The 21,072-nt window shown below is 49.7% G+C and overlaps 3 protein-coding genes across 7 annotated transcripts in view; 2 read left to right on the top strand and 1 right to left on the bottom strand.

The window, feature by feature from the left end:
• Positions 1-579: 579 nt before the first annotated feature.
• Positions 580-11,814, top strand: LOC308557360 (uncharacterized protein C21orf58). Of its 2 annotated transcripts, XM_081137791.1 has the most exons (9): positions 589-869; positions 1,720-1,780; positions 2,209-2,282; positions 3,042-3,209; positions 5,226-5,255; positions 5,688-5,799; positions 9,731-9,870; positions 10,262-10,497; positions 10,887-11,814. In XM_081137791.1, the coding sequence occupies exons 1-9, from the start codon at positions 810-812 to the stop codon at positions 10,936-10,938; spliced, it is 933 nt and encodes a 310-aa protein (XP_080993917.1). In that variant the 5' UTR covers positions 589-809; the 3' UTR covers positions 10,939-11,814. The 2 variants fall into 2 exon arrangements, with proteins under 2 accessions (XP_080993918.1, XP_080993917.1); XM_081137792.1 differs by lacking the exon at positions 5,226-5,255 and having other exon boundaries at positions 580-869; positions 10,887-11,771.
• A 599-nt stretch (positions 11,815-12,413) lies between these two features.
• Positions 12,414-17,180, bottom strand: YBEY (ybeY metalloendoribonuclease). 3 transcript variants are annotated; one of them, XM_081137793.1, is made up of 5 exons: positions 17,095-17,180; positions 16,303-16,592; positions 15,270-15,398; positions 13,896-13,964; positions 12,414-12,774 (listed from the first exon to the last, which is right to left on the bottom strand). In XM_081137793.1, exons 2-5 carry the CDS (start codon positions 16,510-16,512, stop codon positions 12,688-12,690), a joined length of 495 nt encoding a protein of 164 aa, XP_080993919.1. In that variant the 5' UTR covers positions 16,513-16,592; positions 17,095-17,180; the 3' UTR covers positions 12,414-12,687. The 3 variants fall into 3 exon arrangements, with proteins under 3 accessions (XP_080993919.1, XP_080993920.1, XP_080993921.1); XM_081137794.1 differs by having other exon boundaries at positions 17,134-17,174; XM_081137795.1 differs by lacking the exon at positions 13,896-13,964.
• Positions 17,181-17,234: 54 nt separating this feature from the next.
• The window catches only part of MCM3AP (minichromosome maintenance complex component 3 associated protein), a 42,597-nt gene continuing 38,759 nt past the window's right edge, over positions 17,235-21,072 (top strand). Inside the window, exons 1-3 of one of the 2 annotated variants that reach the window (XM_081137790.1) lie at positions 17,235-17,347; positions 18,025-19,337; positions 19,582-19,805. In XM_081137790.1, the coding sequence (XP_080993916.1) occupies positions 18,125-19,337; positions 19,582-19,805 (1,437 nt within the window). In that variant the 5' untranslated portion in view covers positions 17,235-17,347; positions 18,025-18,124. Of the gene's footprint in view, positions 17,531-18,024; positions 19,338-19,581; positions 19,806-21,072 lie in introns of both variants that reach the window. The other variant, XM_081137789.1, reaches the window with a different exon arrangement.

The raw sequence follows: 21,072 nt of genomic DNA, 5'->3' as shown, positions 1-21,072 counted from the left end.
CCACCCCGGCCTCGGCGGGGCCCTCCCCTGGCAGTCCCAGCGCTAGATTCATGTCCCACAGGGAGGGGGAGGGGCCCTGGAGCCCCACCAGGGGAGCCCCTAGGCGGGCCTTTGGCCAGCTCCCTGGTGCTACTCCCTCTGAAGGGAGCTGGTGCCCCCACCCTGTCCTCCTGGTGTTGGGGCTTCACTCCTGTCTTGCTCGGAGGGTGCCTAGAAATGGCCAAGGGGCCTGCTGACCTCCTGGAGGCAGTAATGGATCAAGGATGCAGGCCCCTGCCTGCAGGGTGGGAGATGGATGTGGCTGATCCCTCTCACTGCCTCACGCTCTTCTGGGCTCTGTCCTGAGGGTGGGGGCCGTGCATGATGGGGTGGGGACTGTCCCCACTTCAGAATCTCCCGCTCTGCCCTTCTGGCCCCACCTGCTGTCCACTTCTGCCCTCCCAAGGAGCCTGGCCTGCCACACCTGGGAATGGTGGTGTTTGCAAGTAACCCCTGCATGGGAACCAGGCGGAGCCTGGGGAAGGACTCTCAGCAAAAACCTGGCAACCTGGGGCCTCCCTGTCTTTGGCTCCTAGCAACTGCTTTGGCAATGCCAGTGTTGGCTTCAGACACTGCAGTCCAGGGGGATGTGGGGCCCTCCCGCTGCTCCCTGGCAGAGGCCAGACTCCAGGAGGGAAACTGAGCCCAGAGCCACAATCCTTCAGTGACAGCAGACCTGAGGCTGCTTCTCTAGCTAGCTGAGCTGTGCTTTCCTGCAGACAACCAGGGAGGGAGAGGGCCCGCAGAGTGCCCTCTCCTAGGGTCCTGGGATGCTGGACTCCTCTGTGGCAGATCAAATGGCCCGACTGACCCTGAAACTCCTGGAGAAGGTAAGACAGCCAGGCACTCGTGTTTTAACACCTGGTTAGAGGGGCACAGCTTTAAAAGGTAAGATATTTTTGTGAGTGCTACTGCTTCCCAGCAAAGCCCTCTCCATTGGTTTTTAGCCTTGTAATGAAGGACTGTGGTTTCTTGGTTTTTCTTCTTTTCATTCATACAGAACCAAGTAGGTTCTTCTGGCAGTTTCCGCAGCCAGGACAGAGGCATGACCTACTGGCTGGCACTTCCGAGGCCCCACAAAGGTCCCCTGAGGAGGCCCTGGGCTTCAGTGTTTAAGGGAAGACAGAGAGCCACCTGGTGTCGGACACAGCCCCCGGGCCCGGGCCTGAGCAGGGCCTAGCGGCCTCGGCCTCACTCCCGTCTTCTTGTCCCCTGAGTGTCTGCACGGTCCGTGGCGGGCCTGTCCTCACAGACTGCCCAGCGTACCTGCCTTATTCTTCTGCCCTGTACCCTCCCCACCTGGTCTCAGGGGCCAGCAGGGGTCACCCCAGACCGTGCCTGCCCAGCCCAGGGCCCAGGTGGGGCGGTCAGGGTGGTCAGGGCCAGAGTTAGCCTGGGTCCAGCTCTTCAGAAAGCTGTCTGAAGGGGGTGCACACGTCAGAGCGCCCATCCTTAGAGCTCTGGAGGGACGTATGCATGTGTGGAGGAGGTCCCTAAGAGACCATGATGACTCTTACGCCTGCCCCACGCCTCCAGCCCCTCCGGCTGGGCCACGGGCAGGAGCACAGGCAGGTGCCCTGTGCTAGCCCGTGCCCACTCACACGGAGCTGTGCCTGAAGCCCGTGCCCACTCACATGGAGCTGTGCCTGAAGCCCGTGCCGTCACCGCTCTTCTTCACAGAAACTGGAGCAGGAGCGTGAGGATGTGGAAGGGGACTCTGAGGACCCCTACCTTGTGCCAGGTAAGAGCTGGGCTGCTCGGAGCCCTGCAGGCAGGCGTGAGACCCACCTGCTCGGGTCCCTCCCTCTTGTCATTGGCAAAGACTGTGCTTAATACTGTTCCTTCCATCCAGGATTGAAGGCTTTTGTTTTCATCTTTACAACTCTCTCACACACATGCACACACTCACACTCACACTCACTGCACTCGCATGCACACACATGCACACACATTTACTCACACACATGCGCACACACACACCAGGTGCTCTGCTGGGTGCACCCTCGCATCCCATCCTGTCACCTTTATCTGTAAACCCCAAGTCAGGAATATCCTTCATCCCCATTTTCCAAATGAGAAAATGGAGGCCCAGGTCACCCCCAGGTCCTGGCAGGTGAGGTGGGGGCATTCGGATGGGTCTGCACATTCCTCAGTGTGGCTTCTCTCCAGGACCTGAGGACAGGCCAGACGCAGCCCTGCACAGTGCTCTGAGGAGGAGGAAGGACCTTCTGCAGAGACTCTGGGTAGGCCGGCGTCAGCAGCCTTGGCCCGAGCTGTCTGTGGCTGAAACTACTGGTCACACACTCAGACTCCAGTGGGGAGTGGGGGTGCAGGAGGGAGTGGGGGCTGGAGGGTGGGAGTGGGGAGGGGCGGCCGTGGGGGTGTCATGTTTTTCTGGACTCAACGCCAGTTCTCTGAGGTTTGTGACTCGTAGACGGGTAGCTGGCGAACTTTAAGCAGCTATGCGACATCCCGCCTGTGGCATGGAATGGACTAAATGGAGAAAGGAACCTGCACTGTCTGTGGTCTGGGCTCTAACAAGCATGTGATTAGCTAGGACACCTACTCTGGTGGCACATTACCCAAGGTGGAAATGCTGAGTAAAGGGTCAAATCCCACAGGAAGTGGAATTCCAAGAAGCCCAGAGGCCTGGTCCCAACTCTGTCCACCAGCAGCAGGAAGGAGCACTCAAAGTCCACACAAATAGTTATGATCAACGTAGCACTTGTAGCAAAGGGGATGCTGAGGCAGCCGGTACCAGACACTAGTTCACATGATTTGGTAAATTTTAAAAGAAGCTGTATTCTCAAGTGAATCTCCTTAAAGGGCCCTTGGGCCTTGCTTTCAGGCCTGGCTCCAGTTCTAGGGAAGCCCTGCAAGGAAGCTAGGGAAACCCGAGGTGTCCCACATGGGCCACCCATCGTAAGAGAGCCCAGGACACATCTCCCCCACCAGGCTCGGTGGCTGCCCCTTGGTGCAGCAGTCTCTGGTTGGCGTTGCAGGAACAACACCTCCTGGAAGAGCTCTCCAGAGCCCATGCCCCAGCCTGGAGGGGGCCCAGCCGAGGAGCCTATGGGTCAGCGCTGCCCCCAGAGGTGGGCCCTGGCATCTACCCCACCGCCTCCCTGCCCCCACCTGCCCTGGAGCTGCCTCGGGTGATCCAACACTCGGTAGGTCTTCCTCCCAGTGAACCCCAGGGCAGAGCCCTGTGGGAAGGCTCTGTGCCGGCAGAGACCTCCCATCTCCGGCAAGCTCAGCAGGATTGAGAGTGCCCTGAAAGCGGTGGTTTGACTAAGAGCCAACGGTGGTGCACTTACCACACCCAGGCACTCAGGACATCAGTGGCTCATCTCAGTCATCCTCAAAGGTGCCCTAAGACAGATGAGAGGCTGGGGTCCCAGCCCCATGTCCTAACTTTTGCTCTAGAAGTATTAGGGAAAGTCAGCATCAGGAGGACCCTGAATTTAGGGAAGAGGTGTGTTCACTCTTTTTCAAAACTTCATAATGACCAGGAGAAGCAAGAGCAGAATGAAAAAGGGAAAAGTGTTCCAATGTTGAGAGATTCAGAATTCTGGGTCGCAAACAGTGGAAAGCAGCTCTCACTTTCTTAAGCGAAAGGGATTGTATCAGAGGCCAGCTGGATGTTCAGAGGAGGAACAGAAGCTAGGATCTGGCATGCCGAGGCCTCGGGAGAAGATCGGTGTGACTGGGCAGAAGAGATGGCTGAAGAGGTGGCAGGCCTAGCTGAGAAGGTTCTGCAGTGGCTAGCCAGGGAGCTTGATGGTGCTGGCTGGCTGAGCCAGGACCTGGAGGGCACTTGCTCTTTGACAGAGGAGCCTGGCAGCACATGGTAGAGGGAATGGAGTGGGAAAGGGTGCCTCAGAGGGATCCATGCTCATGGAGACCCCAGAGTCCCCTTTGCCCCTGGGCTATCTGCATCCAGGTGGTCGGGAGGGTGGGGGTATAAGCGCAGTAGCCCCTCCCAGTCCCAAACATGTTCACACTTCCTGCACTTGACCAGGGCCTGGCCATCCTTCGGTGTTTCAGTTTCAGCCCTAGTGACACCAAGAGGGCAAGTAGGTCACTAAATTTCTAGAAGCTGAACTCAGAGAGCCTGAGGTAGGAGGTCCCTCAGCCAGGACAGGCACAGTGCTCCAAGAGAGCACTGTTGGTTGATGCCAGGGGTGGCAACTGTGGCTGTGGCTAAAGCTGGCCTGCTGTCTGTGTTTGTACAACCTGCAAGCTAAGAATGCTTTCGCACTTTTAAATGTCTGGGGGGGAAATCAAAAGAAGAATAGTTTTGAACACATGAAAACAATATGAAATGCAAACCTCAGTGTACATAAATAGTCTCACTGGACCAGCCTCATTAGTTTAGTGTCTGTGCTGAATAGTTGGCCCACAGAGCCGAGATGTTCACAGAAGAAGTTTGCCACCTGTGCCCTATACCATGCCTTCTGTGAACTGAGAAAGAAGCAACAGGGTCAGGGCCTTGCACATCCACAAAAGATTAAAATAGAAAGTCTTTCTGGTGCACAATCAATGCCCAGCACATGCTCAAAATTGTTGTACCTTTATTTTATTTTTAAACATTTTTTATTGATTGATTTTTGGAGAGAGACAGGAGCAGGGTGGGGGGAGGAGAGATTTGTTGTTTCACTTAATTATACGTTCATTGGTTTGACTCTTGTATGTGCCCTGACTGGAGATTGAACCCACAACTTTGGTGTATTGGTTAACGCTCTGACTGAGCTACCTGGGCAGGGCCTGTACATTTAACTCAGGAGAGAAGCCAGAGGTTATTTTCATGACATGCTTCCTGGGTGCCTCTATTAAAGCAGAACTAATGAAACCAGGGATTAGCTTAGCCTGCTCAAGCCAGGAAATGTGGAAAACATTAAAAATACCATGTATTAGCTGGGACTGCTATAACAAAGTACCACAGATGAGGGGCTTAAACAACAGAAATGTATCTTTCAGTGCTAGAGGCTAGAAGTCCAAGATCAAGGTCCTGGCCAATCTGGTTCCTAGAGAGGGCTCTCTTTTTGGCTTGCAGATGGCCATATCTCGCTGTCCTCACATGACACACAGAGATTTCTGGTGTTTCTTCTTATAAGGGCACCGGTTCTATTGGGATCAGGGCCCCACCCTTATGACCTCATTTAACCTTTGTCACCTCTTCACAGGCCCTGTCTCCAAATACAGTCACACTGGAGGTGAGGATTGCAACATATGAATTGCTGGGGGAGGGTGTACACAAACATTCAGTCCATAACATACCATGTCCTAAGTAATGCCCAGACTCACATATTTGTTCAGCCATCAATTCAACCTCTAGGGTTAATCATTAAAGTTCCTCTTGGATGAATGAATAGATAGATAAATAGATGGACAGGTTGAGGGATGGTTGGATAACTAGGTAGATGCATGAGTGGGTGGGTAGGTGAGTAGGTAAGTGGATGGATGGGTGGATGAAAGGGTAGGTGACTGGGTGGGTGGGTGAGTGGATAGGTGAATGGATGTATGTATGGATGGGTGGGTGGTTTGCTGGGTGGAAAGATGTGTGGGTGGGTGTGTGGATAAGTGGGTGCTATAGAACATTCTCTCCAAGGACACATTCAGGTAGCTAGTCACCTGGCTCTTACTAGGTCCCCCAGCCTCCTGCTACCATCATTCAGCAGCTACCTCAACAGCCACTCATCGCCCAGATTCCCCCTCCCCAGGCCTTCCCAGCTCAAAGGTCAGGAAGTATTAAGGAAGGTAAGTGTTTGATATTAATATTGTTATGGGCTTATGAAATTCTCTACTGAAAGGAAAAATATTTTGTAAGCAGGATAGTCATTTAGGGTCAGCTTCTGGCTACTCAACTGAAGCTACCTGTTACCAACATGAAACTTTGAGAAATGCTTCCATGACGGATCTCACCGAGGGAAGAAAAGAGGTAAGAGAAGGAGCACTGGACTAGGTATTGAAAGAATACTGGGCTCCAATTCCAACTCATCCAATTATTAGCTGTACAAAAACCTTGGTTAAATTGCTTCTTCTATTTATTTATTTATTATTTATTTTTAATCCTCACTTGAGGATATTTTTTTTTTCATTGCTTTTCAGAGAGAGTGGAAGGGACAGAGAGAGAGAGAGAGAAACACTGATGTGAGAGAGACACATCGATTGGTTGCTTCCCACACGCACCCCAGCCAAGGCCTGGATCAAGCCTGCAACCGAGGTACATGCCCTTGGCCGGAATCAAATGCAGGACCCTTCAGTCTGCAGGCTGACACTCTAACCACTGAGCAAACCAGCTAGGGCTGCTTCTTCTTTTCAAATAACTTTTAAATAGTTGATTTTTAAAACAGCTTTATTGAGATGACAGAATAACTGGCACATATTTAAAGTGTCCAATTTGATAAGTTTTGACATATGGATACAGCCACAAGCCCAAGACAGTGAACACACCCACCATCCAAAAGCTTCCTCATATCCCTTCTCACTCCCTCTTTCCAGCCCCACAGGCAATTGCTGATCAACTTCTGTCACTGTGTAAATCTGCATTTTCTAGAGTTTTACGTCCACAGAACCATAGAGGACGCACTGTTTTGTCTGGTTCCTTTCACTCAGCATAATTGTTTTAAGCATGGCTGCACTAGTCTCTCGCACATCTTATCCTTTCCCCTGCTGATGGACATTTGGGCTGTGAGTCGTGGACATTCATGTTCGAGTCTCCTGTGAGCGTGTTTCCACGTCTCTTTAGTATCTAGGACTGGAATGCCTGAATCATGTGGCAGGTGTGTTTTTTTTCAAAAGACTGCCCAACTGTTTCCATAGTGTCTGTACATTTTTACATCTCCACCAGCCGTGTCTGAGGGGCCGGTTCCTCCCCATCCTCTCATGGCACGTCAGGCTTTTTAGGCTCAGCCATTTTAATATGGGTAGTGGTAGTTCCCTGTCATTTTAATTTGCATTTCCCTAGTGACTGATGGTGTCGGCAGCCTAGGGGCAGACAGACCTAGGATCATCTGACCAGTATTTTCAATTCTGTCCCAGTGGCTAAAACCAACTTGTTTAATTACTGTAGTGCATAGTCTTTGTAATATGTGCCCGGCCATGGGGCCAAGGCTGCCATGCAGCTCTCCCAGGGAAGCCATTCACACCGTGTGCACAGAGCTGCGTTGGAGGTGTAGAGGGCCTGGCCTTTTCTCACTACTCCTAGTTGGTTTTTCCAAATGAACTTTGATAGGCTGTTGGGTTCCAGAAGCAAACTGAGCAAACTGTGTGTGTGCTCGTATGTGTGTACAAATGCTTGTATGCCTTAAAAGAGAAAAAGTGGCATTTCAAATCAGTGATTAAAAAATGAAATATTTGCCCAGCCGGGCATGGCTCAGTGGGTGAGCATCGACCTAGGATCCAGGAGATTGTGGTTAGATTCCTAGTCAGGGCACATGCCTAGGTTGCGAGCTCAATCCCCAGTTGGGCGTGTGCAGGAGGCAGCCGATCAGTGATAACTCTCTCATTATTGATGTTTCAACTCTCTCCCTCTCCCTTTCTCTCTCTGAAATCAATAAAGATATATTTTTAAAAAATAAAAAAATAAAACTAAAAAAATGAATTCTTAAAAGAAGAAATATTCAATACATAGCTAGCAATTTAGAAAAAGTAAAGCCAAATTCCTTACCCCATTCTTTATACAAAATGAATTCCAACTGGATCAAATATTTGAATATAAAAAGATTAAATTTCAAAAGTAGTATAACCACCACTTTGGAGAACTGTTGGGCTGTTCAATATAAAGTTAAACACAGTCTTGAGCCACTGGCTCCCCCTATAACAAAGGGAACCTGGAACACGGTAGCAGCCTCTTCATCTTCTGACTTACCCATTGTTCTCCTTCGTAGTTCTACCTGTTACGAAAACTTCACAGAAATACACACTAGTATAATTTCATACAGAAAACACTGAATTTACCACACCTTTACACACCCAACCCCCAAAAGAATGCACTCAGCCCTGGCCAATGGACATGTTTGACCCTGTGCCATTTACTGAAGACTCTCCCACTGCACCGTGTCCCTCTGTCATGAAGGATCTCTCTCTTTTTTTTTTTAAAATATATCTTTATTGATTTCAGAGAGAGGAAAGGAGAGGGAGAGAGAGAGATAGAAACATCAATGATGAGAGAGTCATTGATCGAGCCCACAACCTGGGCATGTGCCCTTACCGGGAATCGAACCTTGATTGCCTGGATCCCAGGTCAACGCTCAACCGCTGAGCCACGCCCGGCCGGGCATGAAGCATCTCTTTAGCAAACAGGATGTGTCCATTTCTGTGCCCTGTTGCCTAATCTAATCTTTTCACTCCTGACTCTATCAGTGGGAGTGCTACAAGCCTGACTGGGGAAGTGTCCCCTCAGAGGGCTCCCGCTGCTCCTGGTAAGTGGGGGCTGCCCCGAACCAGGCACCCAAGAGTGTCCTCAAGGGCCTTTCCCAGATGGGGCTGCCAGACTCAGCCTCTCCAACTGCTTATCTTGCAGGATCAGAGTTCCCACAGCTGTACAGCTGTGCTGCTGCAGGAATCTGGCTCTGGGCCCCCACCTCCCATAGTGCCCCAACTCTGTGGCAAAATCTATTAGGGCTCTCCAGAGAAGCAGAACCAATAGGTTGTGAATACAGAGAGAAAGGTGTGTTTTAAGGAATTGGCCTGTGTGATTATGGAGCCCTGGTTAGTCCAAAATCTGCAGGGCGGGCCGGCCCACTGGGCACCCAGGGAAGAGTTGCAGTGTGATTGCAGAGGCTGTTGGCTGGTGTCCTGTGTTCTGTTGGGGGCCCCTGCCTCTGGGTCTCCAGGCTCCTGTTCGTTTGCCTGGGAATATGAATGGTCCTAGGGGACCTGCCTGCCTTTGGTGAGGCTGACAGAGCCTGGAGGTAATGCTTAATTTCCAGGACCTAGTTGCTGTGGTAAGAACTCATTTACCTCTCACACTGCCAAAATTTATACGTTTTATAGCATCCAAAGTTGGTGAATATATTCTGGAGCTGCCATAACAAAGCACCACAAGCCACGTGGCTTAAAACCACAGAAACCCACTCTGTCAAAGTCTGGAGGCCAGAGTCCAAAATCTAGGTGTCACAGGGCCATACTCCCTCCAGGGAGGGTCCTTCTTGCCTCTTCCAGCAGTGGCTCCAGGAGTCCTGGGCTGTAGCCAAATTGCTAGTCTGTTTGTTTTTGTCTCCCCTTTGGTCTCCATCTCTCTCGGCCTGTCTCTTATAAAGACACTTGTGCTTGGACTCAGGGCCCACCTGGATAAGCCACGGTGATCTCACTTCAAGGCCTTCATTACATCTGCAAAGACCCTTTTTCCAAATAAGGCCACATTCTTGGGGTAGGACGTGGACACACATTTCTGGGGCCATCATACAGCTCAGGTGAGCTTGAGGAATCTACTAGCAGGAAGGCAAGTGGAGCCACCTCCTGGAAGCCCAACTGGACACCGTCCACACACTTCATAGCACACACACCCTCTGCTCTTGAAGTTACATGTCTGGGAATGTGACACCCCCCCTCAGGAGGAACAGACATCTGTAATATGCTACGTCTGTTTCAACAAACAGGCTGCTCTAAAGCTCTGTTCTCAGGTGAGACCCCCTAATGGGGTGAGCCCTCTGTGTATGACCAAGCACTCCTCCCGTCTTTTCAGACATGGTGGAGATGATGCTGCTGCAGAATGCACAGATGCACCAGGTGATCATGCAGAACCTGATGCTCCAAGCTGTGCCCCCGACGGCCCCCGTGTCCTCCAGGGGACCACAGGCCACACCCCTGCAACCCACCCGGCAGGTAGGCTCAGCCTGGAGCAGACACCAGGCAAAGGAGGCCACCCAAATCAACACCAGAGGACCTGGGCAGCTTCTCTTCTGGAAATTGTGCATCAGTGTAACTCTGAAAAGCACATTTTTGGCTCTGAGGGCCTGTGATCCAGCTGTGAAATCCTCCAGTTCTCCTGTCCCCTCGGATGAGGAATGGATTGTGTAGTTTGAGGCCCAGAAGCTTCCTCCTTGAGCTGGATGAGTTCTCCCCCACCTTCCCTCCCTTCTCCTCCCCTCCCTGCCCTTCCTGGAATCTGAGCCCACCCTAAGTCAGGAACAGGAGAAGGGATAGGGGTGGGGGAGAGGGGTGCCTGGAGCAGCCACTCCCAGCTGAAATGGGCTGGTGTTTGTGCTGTGCTGAGGACCCACAACGGGCTCACCCCACCGTCCTGCGAGCTGAGAGGCAGAAACCGCCCTCCGTGCACCACCACCACCACTATGCGCCCACAGCCCCGCTGCAGGCTGTTCCCGCGCCTGGCTCACCCATGGCTTACTCCACGTGGCCTGCAGTGGTCTCAGCCACCGCCCTCCCATCTGCCGCCAGCTTCCTGCCCACCATGCGCCACTTGGTCACCCCCTCTGCTGCTGCCCTTAGCGCGTAAGGATGCCAGGGCCCCTTTGCCCTTTCCTACTCCTACTGAGAAGCCATTGGACATAGGTCTTTGTCAGGTCCCTAGGCTGCAGCAGGGAATTGGGAAAGGAGCCTGGAAAGGCACTGCTATCTCCCAGAGGGACACAGGTGGGACTATGGCAGCCTCATCCCCCACCTGTGCATCACCCCAGCTGAGTGTGGACTCCACGGCAACCTCCTGGGGAAACTGTCTGCAGCTTGGGTCATTTGTCCAGCACAGATGACCCTGGGTGTGTCCAGCCCAAGCACGGCTGTGAGGGCCCCCACCCAAACCCCAGAGTAGAACTCACCCGCCCTTTGGAGTCTGCGAGCCCTACGGGGCAGTAACAACACCCAGACTCTTGCCTTTCCTCTAGGACTGTGCCTGAAGGTTTCCTCCCTGCACCAGCTCCAGCTCCAGGCCAGTGAGCCCCCATCCCCGTCCTCCTCGGGCACGGTTGGAAAAACCAGGCTAAAGCCCAGCAGCGGTCCCTGGGCACCAGACTCTGAGGATCACAAGGAAATACAGGGGTATTGTCAGAAAAGATGCCCAGCAGCCAAGAGAAGATCATAGATTTAGCCACACGAAAATATAAACCTTCCTATGAGAAAAATACCACAGTTAAACCTAATGATACTTGGAGATGTTTGCCCCACGGCGGCTGAGGTGAGGATGGAAAGCAGCCGCTGCAGACTGTGATGTGCTGTCCTGGGAGGAAGCACTTGTATTGGGCAGATCCATCTGCTAGCCTGGCCTTTCTCCTGCGAGTGAAACCCGAGGAGCTGCACATGGCTCCTTCTGAAGAGGGGCCTGGGGACCAAGGCTTTTCTGGCTCTGTTGGGTTTCTCACCTGACGAATTGTTACCTTCACTCTTTCTGTACTTTTTAAAATTTTCTTCTCTTGGTGGGATTAGGCTCTGCTTTTTAATATTGTTTTCATGTGAATGTCATTTTTCAGTAGTAGGCATGTTTTCATGGCCCATTCGGGGGTACCTTATCAGGTTCCCTAAGTTCCTCATAAGCAAGAACACTGTCTTTGCATCCTTGGGTTCTGCAGGAGGATGTCAGAGGCAGCACGGTGCCCGCTTTGCTGCACGCAGGTTCCCTCTGGGCTGATGTCAGGGCCGGCCTGTTTCACAGCCCAGTCTCTTGTTAAATGCACCAATGAAAGGTCTAGCCATATTTCCTATTTTCACCTTAATTTTTTCTAACATGGCTTCCGTTTTATTTCTCAGCATTATTAATAGAGGGAAGAAATTGGACAAGTTGACTGTCATTTGAAAGCCTGGTAAATTGGAAAAACTCAGTTCATTGCACCTCCTGCATAGGGGAAATCATGGGGGGGGGCAGTCACGTGGGAGTCATGTGGAAAGCCTCGTGGGGGCACCTGGTGATCACTGAGGGCACATGAAGTGACAAGACCAGCAGGTCTCAGGACTCCCTTAGTCTCTTAAGAAGGATTTCAGAGCCAAGAGCTTTGTGACTACAAGCAGGTCACATGTAGCCACCAGCGACTCAGGAATATCAACCGGCTCAAGTCCCTACCCTGAGAGCCGGGGGAAATGCAGACTGAGACAGGACACAAATCCAGTGGGAAATGTGTTCTCATGTTTCTAAAATAGACTCACAGGGGACACCAAATTCTCAGAACTGTAGCATTCTGGGTTTTAGAGCCAAAAAATATCTGAGAGGCTGTGTCACTGCCGCTACCTCTTTGGAGCTCCTTGTGTTGACAGGTTCAGGTGATGGAGGCCCTGGCTGGCTCAGTGCCTGCCCTGTCCACCATCTGCTCCCACACATATGCCCCCAGGCCACTTGTTTCATCCTCCTGAGTGGAAGTAGAGGTGTGAGAAAGGCCTCATTACCAAAGGCAGAACACCAGGGAGGGGGAGGTTAGATGCTCTCAGAGTTTAGAACTGTTTTATTTATAATACTGAAAATAACATGTTTGCTGTGTTCTAAGTAAACACATGAATGGAAATTCCTCTTGTACTTTAAGAAATGATCAGTTCCATTCATGGAATTTAGGCCCAGCTTGGGCACTGACCAGCAGGGCCCTCAGTTTGGCGAAGCCTCTGATCCTCAGGGCCCAAAGGGAGGGGTCGACTCCCATCCACACGGTGTTCCTGTGTTCTGGAAGGTTCCTCAGGTACTACCTGCGTCATGGGCTGTGATCATCAGAAGAGGTCCCTGCTCAGGGGCTGGAGCCTGGCCCCAGTGCGCTGGCCCAGCTCCTCGAGAACCTGCTTCTCCTTCTGGTACATCTGAAACAAAGGGGCAAAAACCAACTGTGGACTTGCCCAGCGGGCTGGCTTCCTCAGGCCCTGGGGAGTACCTGGCTCTGCCCTCTAACCAGGAAATCCCTCCCCGAGGCCAGTATCCATGGCTATGGCATGGGGAGCCTTGGCCATGGGGCCTCCCACACAGGTTGAAGGGCATGTCCTGGTTCTGCTCATGGGAGCCCAGCACCTGTGCACAAGGAGTGCAAAAATGCTGCCTGCAGGGTGAACAATGGTGACAGCAGGAGAGGCTGTGGGCTGGGGCCGAGGTGGTGATCTTGGGTAGGAAAGAGGAGGAGAGCCAGCCTGGGGTCACAGAAGAATAGGTGCAGGACATGAGGGAAGAAGGAGGTGCAGATGGCCTCTCCCGGGGGAAGGGTAGTCAGAGCTTGGGGGGGCTGGGGTCCTTGGTGGACTGCATATTGGAGGTGACATCGCAGGCTTTCCCCAAGATGCTGACTTAGGTCTGTTGGTTGCAGAGGCAGGGGGGCTGAGGAGGAAGGGCCGAAGGGGCTGCAGTAGGTCAGCACCTGATCAGGCGCGGAGGCAGAGCCAGGGTATGTCTGGTGTGGACCAGCCTAGGATGGCCGGGGGAGAGGACAAGTGCGTCAAGGACTACTTTTGTTAATGAAAAAGTTTTTTATGCCTTTCAGAGAATCTATTTAATTACAAATATAGCTTGAGTTTATTAAACATAATATGGTATATATATACCTACATGAACATTTACAAGTAGGTAAACATTGGCACCCTTCGAGGAAACCAACTGCTCCATAACTTTATACAATATGTCTCTATCAGATGTCCGCACATTTTAAATCCTGTTCCCAATTGACAAAAATCATCACAATTTCTCTTGTAAAGATTTAACTTTAAGCCATTAGAATTTCATAGGATTTTTAGAATTCAGTCTCTGCTCAGATTTTCCTTTCAACACTGACATAATAATACAGTTAACGGCATTTAGGGAGCCCAATATTTAAAACAAACACTGTTAGCATTTCTTATAAAGCATTTATAAAATTCTTTATTTTACAGTTTTTTTCCTATTTTGGTTTTCATCAACTGCAAGAGGCAGGTTGGGCAGGTCGGGGGATGGCACCTACCTGCTGCCATGTGGCCTCTGTGCTATGTGTGAAGCCTAGTAGATGACAGAGCCCATGGGTGGCAGTCACCTGTTGGAACAATTAAAAAGCCACCTCAGGGGCTGATCGTGACCAAGCCAGGAGCCAAGGGAGGAGGAAGGCAGGGAGAGCTCAGCCCACACCTGGTGGGAGGTTAGGAACCCTCCTCTGGGCGCAGGCAGGGCTTCAGGAGTCAGTGGCAGCAGCATTGGAGGTGTGAATGGGCAATGAGGACACGGGTGGGGTTCGGGGAACAGCAGGTGGACCGGGGCCCTGTTAAGGGTATGAAGACCAGGATCTCTAGTCAAATAGCCTCACCCTGAAATATGAGGGTGGGGAGGGTCAGTGGTTATTTCCTGAGAAAACACCAGCTTTTCAGGACAGAGGGAAGGGGCGGAGGGGTGGTGAGATGTGGAGGATAGGTGGGTAGTTGGAAGGTACCTGGAACTGTTAGAAGGTGCCTACATGCAGCAGCTGGGGGCCAGCAGGGTGGAGAGTGGCTGGCTTGGCCCTGTGCAAGGGCAGGGGGTGAGGGTCCTAGGAGTGGTGGACTGCAGAGCCCAATCCCCTCTACTTTGGTACAGAATCCTCAGGAGGCGTGGGAAGTGAAAGTAGATGTCCACAACTGTCCCCTGGATCACCCTCCTCCCAGGGATGCACAGATGCCAGCCATAGGGATCCCAGAGCTGGACCATGCTGACCAGCCCTATCTACACTGGGGTTCCTGTCACTCAGGAAGAAAGGAAAACCTCCTCTTCCTCCCCCCACACCTGTTCACACTGGGTCTCACATGGAAGCACTAGGACCCCCCCCCCCCAACATATTTCACAGTGAGGCTATTTGGCCAAAGGAAGATCCCTCAATTGAATCTATTGGGAAGTTAAAATATGACTTGAGTGTGTATATCACACTCAATACTTTCAGAAAGCTTTTTATATTAAACTTAGGATAAGCCTGGAAGGTCTTGGATGCTAGAATCTTGTCCACGCTTTGGGCAGTTTCCTAAAAAGCTTATTCTGCAAGACTATGTTAACTACACAGCCTGCTGAGCTCAAGGTAAAAGCTAAAACCACCTCACTATGGGGAGCTTCCCTATATCTCAGCTATGGAGAAGCTCCTTCTCCTCTCCCGGCCCCCTGGCACTGTCACAGGGCATGCAGATCCCACTAGGCCATCTTCCTGTCTGTGGATCTCCCTCTCTGTGGGTCTCCCTCAATGACCCAGTTCTTCACATGGGGAATAACGTGGGTAATAGCGTGGACACAGGTGGCACATCGTCAACCTCTTTATGGCCTGGATGAAGGATAGGTATTTACTTTGCTAGACAGAACCTGTCATTTCAGCATTCCCACTTACAGTCAGGATGTCATAATAATCTTCACTGTCTTTGCACTGCTGGAAGATATACTCTACTCCTAGGAAAATGTCCCCGAGATTATACTCATCTGGAAAATCAGGCTGGGGAATTTCACCTGCTTTCAGGTTCTGCAAATGAGGAAACACAGGTTGTGAGAACAGGACCTCAGTAACACTAACAGCACCACAGGGCCTATAGATTTCATTCTGGAAGGCAGTGTCCTCTCACTAGTCCTAAGCAGGGGTGGTGGGCTGCAAAGCCACTACACACAAGTGACTTAAGATGTTTCCATCTTGTCAAATGAGTTACTTTCCATTTCTTTCATCCTTCCCAATGCAGCAATCACAGATTACAATTCTAGGAATTAAATCACCACACTGATACAATTTTATATTTCTGTTCTTTCCTCTTGGTATTTTCTCCTAAACAGCCTTCCACATTTTCTTACTTAAAGACTATAAAGACCAGTCCATTCAGTTGAGTTCTGTTCACACTAAGCCTGTCACCCACAGCTGCATATTTACTTAGCACTGTTAATGTTTTTTCTTCCTAAAATAAGTGAACATTTTAATGTATTTTTATATTACACATTTAACACTTTATTGTCTTCCTTCCTGTGACACTAGTGGATTGAAGTACCATTGCCAAGCTGCTTTCCAACTTATACTAATATATGTGTGAAGCTCAGTCATTTACATAACTGAGAGTAACTTGACAGCTCTCACAAGTTTGTAGGAAATATTTACACAAGTCTTTTCTTTTATTCAGTGTTATTTAAAATTTCCAACCATGCATATTCACTATTGATTCACATCCAAAACTATTCACTGAAGGCCTCAGGTGGGGAGAGGGGAGCCCAATCCCCTTTTCTTCTACTGTAATGGGTATTGATCAATAGGGTTTATCTCTACTTTTGTGAGTATTGAAAAGTACTCAAAATAAAACTAAAAAACCATGGCTGTAGTATAATTAACACAGGAAATTTACACTGGTTGGTAGGCTAGACAAAGTGAGGAGGAAAATACTTTTTACCTCATGAAATGGAAAAGAAAGCACATCAGTTGGGATATTTTTCTCTCTGTAGATCTTGTTGATGTGCTGAATACTCTTGTTGTCAACACAGATGATTGCCAGGTCGAATTTCTGGACCCCTAAAATACTTCTGACTGTCTCCATCCTCCGGCGGAGGGGCACTCTCCGGAGGGGGATAGCTCGCTGCAGGTTTCTGAGCACCAGACTCATTTCAGGAAGACAACAGGGGCACTTTTAAAAACTTTTGTAAAGGAACTTGTGCTTAAAGTTGAAGAGAAGACAAAGGAGTCCTAGAAAGTGAAACACACACATACACAATCAAGTAATTTTATTAGGTTCAATTCATTGAAAAAGTTTACAGGAATGTACATTTTACCATAAAGAAGATATAAAAACGAAGGTATATGAAACGAAGCCATAAAGTCAGGCAAGCCAGAATGGATAGCAACAACAGTAGCCACAGGAAATTAAAGCTGGCAGAGAGAAAGGGCCTTTAATAGTGAAAGCGGGTGAGCCGGGTAGAGGGCAGGGGAGGTGGGGGAGGGGAGGGGGTGGGGAGGGGGATGGAGGGGAGGGGGTGGTGGGGGTGGAGGGGAGGGAAGGGGTGGAGGGGAGGGTGGAGGGGAGGGGTGGTGGAGCTAGGGGAGGGGATGAGGGTGAGGTATGTGGAAGGGGCGCGTCTGGCTTCCCCAGGAACCGCTCAGCGCTAGCCCCGGAACGCAAGCCCGGGACAGCACGCCGGTGGGCTGACGTCCCCCCAGTTCGGAGAGAAGAAGCCCCGCGCGTACGTACGGGTGCCGAAACCGGCGGGTCCCACCCTGTATACCGCACCGTAAGATCCAACCCCGCCGCTTGGCCAGAGAGCGGAACCCAAGCGCGGAGGGCCGCGGGTGGGGCCGGGCCGCGTTGGTAGGACCGGAAGTCGGTCCACCACTTTTTCGGTCCGCGGCGCTCAAGGAAGCGCTGGCTCCAGCGGTCTTGGTCTGTCTGCATCTCCAGCCAGGCGCCGAGGTACCCCGGAGCGGCGGCGTCCTGGAGCCGGACGGTGAGCGCTGCACGGGGTCCGGGCTGGGCGGAGGCTGCCCCTTCCCCCTTGCCGCTCCCTCGCCCCGCCGCGCGTCCCTAACGGGGCTGGATGGCCGGGCGTCGGGCCCAGGGCGCGGCCTGCTAGTTGGGGGATGTGATGGCTCCGCTCCAGCCGGTTCCCTGTCTAGGGCGGCCTCTCCGCGTGAGTACTCTTGATCTATAAGCTGGTTCGTTCGGGCAATAGCCCTGGTATAAAAACACATTTTATGTCTGCGTCTGCAAAGAGTGTTTCGTGCTATGGTTACTTGGAGAAAACTTAGGTGGGAGGAACTGGAACACTGGTTTTGAGTGTGTTACAGTGTAGTCATCTGGCTATGGAGATTGGAAGAAGTCAGGAGAAACTCCTCTCTTTAACTTAAAAAGTGTAACGACGTTCATTTTTTTAAACAGTTGAGGTTTTTCGTGAATTACCGGTTTAGTAAAATGATTTGACTTTTAGTCATGCTTTAAACCTCTAGCAAAGTAATTTGTTTGTATCACCTTCCACTTCATACTCCAAAACAAACCAGGAAATAAGAATGTTTAGCCCTTTGCTTTTCTCACCTAGTAAATAATTCAAGTGTGACATGATTAAAAATTCTTTCCTTAGTTTTCCAGCAGCACGTAGCTCTGATGATCTGAATTTTTGTCTTTCAGTTTACATGAAATGAAGGAGAGCTCTCTATTTCAACAGACTAAGGAAGAGGACTGCTTTGTATGGGGAGTATTTATTACCTTCCAATAACTGGATCAGAAGATGAACCCAACTAACCCTTTCAGTGGGCAGCAGCCTAGTGCTTTTTCAACATCTTCCAGTAGTTCCATAGGAACAGTTCAGGCTAAGCCACCATTTCGATTTGGTCAGCCTTCTCTTTTTGGACAAAGCAATACAGCACCTGGGAAAAGCTCAATGTTTTCACAGGTATCTAGCTTTCCAACATCTTCTGGAATAGGTCATTCTTCTTCAGCGCAAACGTTAGGATTCTCCCAAACCTCGAATGCTGGACTCTTTCCTGGACTTGAACACACTCCAGCCTTTGTAGCTACCTCTGGGCCTTCAAGTTCATGTGTGCCTGGAAACCCAAGATTTAATTTTAAATCACCCAACCTTGGGGCTTTCCCAAGTACTTCTATTTTTGGACCAGAAACTGGAGAAGTAGCAAGCTCTGGTTTTGGGAAAACAGAATTCAGCTTTAAACCTCTGGAAAATTCAGTGTTCAGACCAATATTGGGGGCTGAATCCGAGCCAGAGAAAACTCAAAGCCAAATTACTTCTGGATTTTTCACATTTTCCCAACCAATTAGTAGTGGACCTGGGGGACTGACTCCATTTTCTTTTACTCAGGTGACAAGTTCAGCAACTAAATCAAATTTTACCTTTTCGAAACCAGTTGATAGTAGTAATTCATCATCACCCTTTACCCCTGCTTTGTCAAACCAAAATGTGGAGGAAGAGAAGAGAGGTCCTAAGTCGCTCTTTGGAAGTCTGAATAGTAGCTTCACTAGCTTCCCCACATCTTCAGGATCTTTGGGGGAACCTTTCTCAGTTAGCAAAACAGGTGTCAGACAAGGATGTGAAGAAGCTGTTTCCCAAGTGGAGCCACTTCCCAGCCTCATGAAAGGACTGAAAAGGAAGGAGGATCAGGACCGCTCCCCAAGGAGACATGGCCACGATGCAGTGGACGACTTGGACCCTCTGTCGAGGGGTGATCATCCTCCTGATAAGCGGCCTGTCCGCCTGAATCGGCCCAGGGGAGGCACTCTGTTTGGTCGGACAATACAGGATGTCTTCAAAAGCAATAAAGAAGTCGGTCGTCTGGGCAACAAGGAATCTAGAAAGGAAATTGGCTGTGCTGAGTCTGGGGAAAATGACCACATGGTCATCCCAGGAGGGAGGGAGTCTGTTCTGGCACCTTCCCGGCTTCCAGGTGCGAGTAAAGAGGAAGAAACTGAAAGTAGAAATAAAGAAGGTGAGCTCTAAAAAGTACAACACAGTAAATCCTGCTGGAAAGTTCTTGGTAAATTTCCCTGGATGTTCGCTTGATTTTTTTGGTTAAGTACCCCATAAACATTAGAGTTATTGATATATCGGTACGATCTTGGAGCAGGTCTCACATCCATGGAAATTTTCTTTGCTCTTACATAGTTGGTGCCTCCTGTTGTTTGAAAACATTACATCTACTACAGTTCTGTGCCCATTCTCTCATCCCATAGATTTTCTAAGAGGAACTCCTGGGCGTCAGAGTAAAAGAAGTGAGAGCACAGACAGTCTTGGGGGCTTCTCTCCCACTGAAGTCACAGCGATCCAGTGCAAGAACATTCCTGACTATCTTAATAACAGGACTGTTCTGGAGAACCACTTCGGCAAAATTGCTAAAGTGCAGCGCATCTACACCAGGCGCAACAAAAAGCTTGCGGTGGTGTATTTCTTTGATCATGTGAGTACTCTGAGTTTATGTGAATGAAAAAAACTAGGTTTTAGTGTAATAAAGTGGGAGTGAACTTCATCACTTTAAAACCTATTTTTTTAACCTATTGGTTATTTACTTGCTAGAATGTAGGAAAGTACTAGAGTATTTTGTTCTTACCTTGGAGAGGCTAGAATACCACTTTATTTCATAACTGGAGTCATTAGTGAAAAGCTTGCAGCCCCGACTGAATGCAGTGGTGAGTCCTGTGAAGTCAGATTTTTCTGAAATGTGGAAATGGCTCTGTAACCGCACAGCACTTTTCCAAACTTGAGTTCTGTTTCGTGTTTTATTTTGTTTTATTTGGTCATAGTACATGATCACTGTAAACATTCAAATAATACAGAAAAAGTAAAATCCCGTTGTAATCTCATTTTCTAGAGATAACTGCTTATGTTTGGTTTATACCCTAACTTTAAATATAGGGTTGGGCAAAAGTAGGCTTACAGTTTGTATGGAAAATAATACAGTAATACATAAATAATAATATAAGAATAAACTTTCGAGTACTCACAACTGTAAACCTACTTTTGCCCCACCCTGTATGTGTATAAGTACACCTATGTATAACACAGTTGTTGTAGGATGTTCACATACATGGACTAACAGCTCACATTATGTAGCTTTATATCTTAATTATTTTCAAAAATATTCTTGGGAGAAATTAAGTTCTATAGAAATTTATAAAGTAGAAAGCATGTTTTTATACTTTTGTTAAATGGTAGAAGTATTGCCTGTCAATATACTATGGGAGGGAGCACAGAATCACTCATAATTCTATCCTCTTAAGATATCAGCTGAAGCCCGGCCGGGCGTGGCTCAGCAGTTGAGCATCAACCTAGGATCCAGGAGATAGAATTCCTATTCCCAGTCAGGGCACATGCCCGGATTGTGGGCTTAATCCCCAAGGGGGTGGGAAGGGGTGGTGGCGTGCGGGAGGCAGCCGATCAATGACTTTCTCATCATTGATGTTCTCTCTCTCTCCCTCTCCCTTCCTCTCTCTGAAATCAATTAAGATATGTTAAAAAAAGAACTTTTTATAAAAAAAGATATTAGCTGAATATTTTGGTTAATGTCTTTGCAAATGCATAGTCACATTGTTTTTTTTTCTCTTCTTTTTTTAAATTTTTATTTTTGTTTAAAATATTACAGATGTCCCTTTTTCTCCCCAATGACCACCCTGACCCACCACCTCCCCCGTCCCTCTTCTCACCATTGTCCGTGTCCTTGGGCACAC

This window comes from Miniopterus schreibersii (assembly GCF_964146895.1).
Source record: "Miniopterus schreibersii genome assembly, chromosome: 5".
Taxonomy (NCBI): domain Eukaryota; kingdom Metazoa; phylum Chordata; class Mammalia; order Chiroptera; family Miniopteridae; genus Miniopterus; species Miniopterus schreibersii.
Note: the sequence above shows the minus strand (reverse complement) of the source record. Positions and strands in the feature narration are given on the sequence as shown.

Excerpts from the sequence above, each read along its gene's own strand:
- LOC308557360 (XM_081137791.1), top strand. The coding sequence starts at position 810 with ATGCTGGACTCCTCTGTGGCAGATCAAATGGCCCGACTGACCCTGAAA. Across the intron at positions 5,256-5,687 it reads CAAATACAGTCACACTGGAG|GTCCCCCAGCCTCCTGCTAC; the intron begins GTGAGGATTGCA and ends GGCTCTTACTAG. Across the intron at positions 10,498-10,886 it reads TCTGCTGCTGCCCTTAGCGC|GACTGTGCCTGAAGGTTTCC; the intron begins GTAAGGATGCCA and ends CCTTTCCTCTAG.
- YBEY (XM_081137793.1), bottom strand. The coding sequence starts at position 16,512 with ATGAGTCTGGTGCTCAGAAACCTGCAGCGAGCTATCCCCCTCCGGAGA. Across the intron at positions 13,965-15,269 it reads ATTATTATGACATCCTGACT|GTGACTGCCACCCATGGGCT; the intron begins GTAAGTGGGAAT and ends TTGTTCCAACAG. Across the intron at positions 12,775-13,895 it reads CAGAGGCCACATGGCAGCAG|ATGTACCAGAAGGAGAAGCA; the intron begins GTAGGTGCCATC and ends CCTTTGTTTCAG.